Raw genomic sequence first — 2,720 nt, 5'->3', positions numbered from 1 at the left:
TCGATGAAACAGGTGTAGCAACGGTTTGGGCTAATTGGACCCCGGAAGTGCTGAAATCGAACAAAAGTACTGAATTACAAGTTCCGGTACGCAACAATAATGAAGTAGCTCCAGATTTGGACCTTCCTTATTCCAATGCTGAAATAGAGGCAGCTGTGAGAACATCGTCGAAGGAAAATCGAAATGCGACAAACCCTGCTAGTTCGATCGTAAAAAAGAAAATTGTAAAGCGGGGAAGACACACGAGAATGCCTGTAAGGCCTGTAATAAGCGCTGTAAAACGCAATCAATGTTTTTATGATGTAGCTCAATCTAAAGCCGAATTAGTCGAGCTAATGAAGAAGGATCTGAGTGCAAAATCTGAAATAGAAATACAAATTTTAAATGTGCAACTGAAAAAAGAACAACTTGAAGTTAAAATTTTAAATGTGCAACTGGAAAAAGAACAACTTGAAGTTTGTTCTTGAATTTATCAGTTCAATTGGATCGCGAGGAATAGAGGAATGTCAGTAAGAAATAAGCTCTGATTGTTCGGTTTAACATTTAATAAAAAAAAAGGTAACACAACTATTATTACAACTATGCACTCTATTAATTACAGTAATCTAAATTTACGAAACGGCTAATGCGGAATTCTAGCGAAAGACTGCGACGAGCGTCGCTCCGTTGGGTTCTTTTATCGGTTCTGACCTTCCAGAAAGTTCCCCGTACAGGGAGGGATATTTCTTGCCGTTAATGAACCTTCTAGAAGGCCAGAGACAAATTGCGCGAATGAGCGTTTGCCAAAAATATGGTTTTAACACGGCGCGCGCTTGTAATTGGGCGAGCGTCGGGGCAGGCTTAAGCTCGCGGTAAACTCACGTTGCGAGAACGTGTGATCACTACGTCACGCGCTCGGGAGCGCGCGCTCGCTTCAAGCGATTCGTCGGCCGCGATATCTGCAGCTTTGTACATCCCGCCCGCCTCGTTAGGTGGAACGAACGAACCGATTTCATTGATAGACGATTCACGATAGTAACGCTAGGTTCGAGGTTATCGCCCACAACACTGCGAGAGGGTACGTCGCGTCGTTTTCTTATCGGTGATAATCAGTGATAATTCTGAAACGAGTGATTACCGCGTATAATGTCGTGACGAGTGATTTAAGTGATCGAGGATTAACTGAGTTGACGAGCGAAATGACGGCGCGGGACGGACACGGCGACGGCTGCTCTATTATTTCCTTGAATTTACGGTAAGAATTCATTGAAAGTAAAGCGTTCGGCAGGTGAAATTATGCGTTTATTAATTGGAATTATCTTTCTCGCGAGCTTGGATAGGGAGTAATACGAGCTTCGCGATGGGGCGTTTGAATTCCGACGTGGCTGTTTTAATTGAGACGACCCGAATGAGCCCGTCGTCACCCGGGTGGACGGCCGTTATACGCGCGAGTGGCCACTTCGCCGGAGACGTATTCTCGTTCAGCATCAGGCACATCTGTCCAAGTTGGTACGCAGTCGTCTCCTTCCACTTGGATCGCTGGGTTAAGCCCCTAAGATATTCGGTCTGCCACCGCGACCAGAATTGATCGCGTATTTGCTGCAGGAGCTGCCAACGCGAGAGCCGGCCTGCAGGCACATCTAGCAGAGAGGGCTCAGGCACGGCTGTGAGAGCCGTCCCTACAAGGAGATGCCCCGGGGTGAACGCAGCACAGTCCTCCGGATCATCCGTGAGCGGGCTCAACGGACGGGAGTTGAGGCATGCTTCTATCTAGGTGAGTAAAGTGGTCATCTCTTGGTAGGTAAGTGTGGCATCGCCGAGGACTCTTCGCAGGTGGTGCTTGGCTGATTTAACCACTGCCTCCTACAGACCGCCGAAGTGTGGAGCTCCAGGGGGATTGAATCGCCATCGTACTCTATTGTTGGCCATCTCCTCCGCAATGGATCGTCCTTCCTTCGTGCTAGCGGAAAAAAGTTTGCGGAGTTCAGCATCGGCACCTACAAAATTAGTTCCGCAATCACTAAAAAGTTCAGTGCACATTCCTCGTCGAGAGACGAATCGTTTAAAGGCGGCAATGAAAGCTTGTGAGGAATAATCAGAGGCCACATCAAGGTGTACCGCCCTCGTGCTTAGGCAGATGAAGACCACCAAAAAGCCCTTGGTCGCCTTGTGGCCCCGTCCGGGCGCTGTCCTCAGAAGTATCGGTCCTGCATAATCGACGCCTGTGTATTGGAACGGCCTCGCTGGAGTTACTCGTGGTCGAGGCAGATCGGCCATCTTCTGTTCGGCCAATGCCGCCCGCCATCGCACACAAGTGATACAGCGACGGATGCATTGTTTCGTCAGGTTGCGTCCACGTGGTACCCAGTAACGCTGGCGTACGATACCTAATGTCAGTTGCGCCCCTCCGTGCAGTGCTCTCCTGTGACAGGCTTCAATGATTAACTTGGTGAGAGCCGATTGAGGCGGCAAAATAATTGGGTGCTTCTCGTCGAAGGAGAGGGTCGCATGTCGTAGGCGGCCTCCCACTCTCAGCATTCCTTCTTTGTCCAGCAGCGGGGAGAGATTGGTAAGTGATCCCTTGCAGTCAACCTTGGAATCTACGGCAATTAAAGATAGTTCCCTTTTGTAGTGAATAGCTTGAACATGGCGAATCCACAATTTTTCTGCGTCGTCGATCTCCGTGGCGGATAAGGGGCGACGGTGCGCCTCTCCTGGATCTCGGCGGCCGGTTCCATTCG

General features: G+C 49.4%; 1 protein-coding gene across 1 annotated transcript; it reads right to left on the bottom strand.

Moving 5' to 3' along the window:
* Window positions 1-1,842: 1,842 nt before the first annotated feature.
* On the bottom strand, window positions 1,843-2,517 carry LOC112457134. The gene has a single exon (XM_025020034.1). The coding sequence runs from the start codon at window positions 2,515-2,517 to the stop codon at window positions 1,843-1,845; it is 675 nt and encodes a 224-aa protein (XP_024875802.1).
* Window positions 2,518-2,720: the final 203 nt, after the last annotated feature.

Source organism: Temnothorax curvispinosus, unplaced genomic scaffold (assembly GCF_003070985.1).
Source record: "Temnothorax curvispinosus isolate PA1 unplaced genomic scaffold, ASM307098v1 QBEX01007529.1, whole genome shotgun sequence".
NCBI classification, from domain to species: domain Eukaryota; kingdom Metazoa; phylum Arthropoda; class Insecta; order Hymenoptera; family Formicidae; genus Temnothorax; species Temnothorax curvispinosus.
This window is presented reverse-complemented; position numbering and strand designations above follow the sequence as displayed.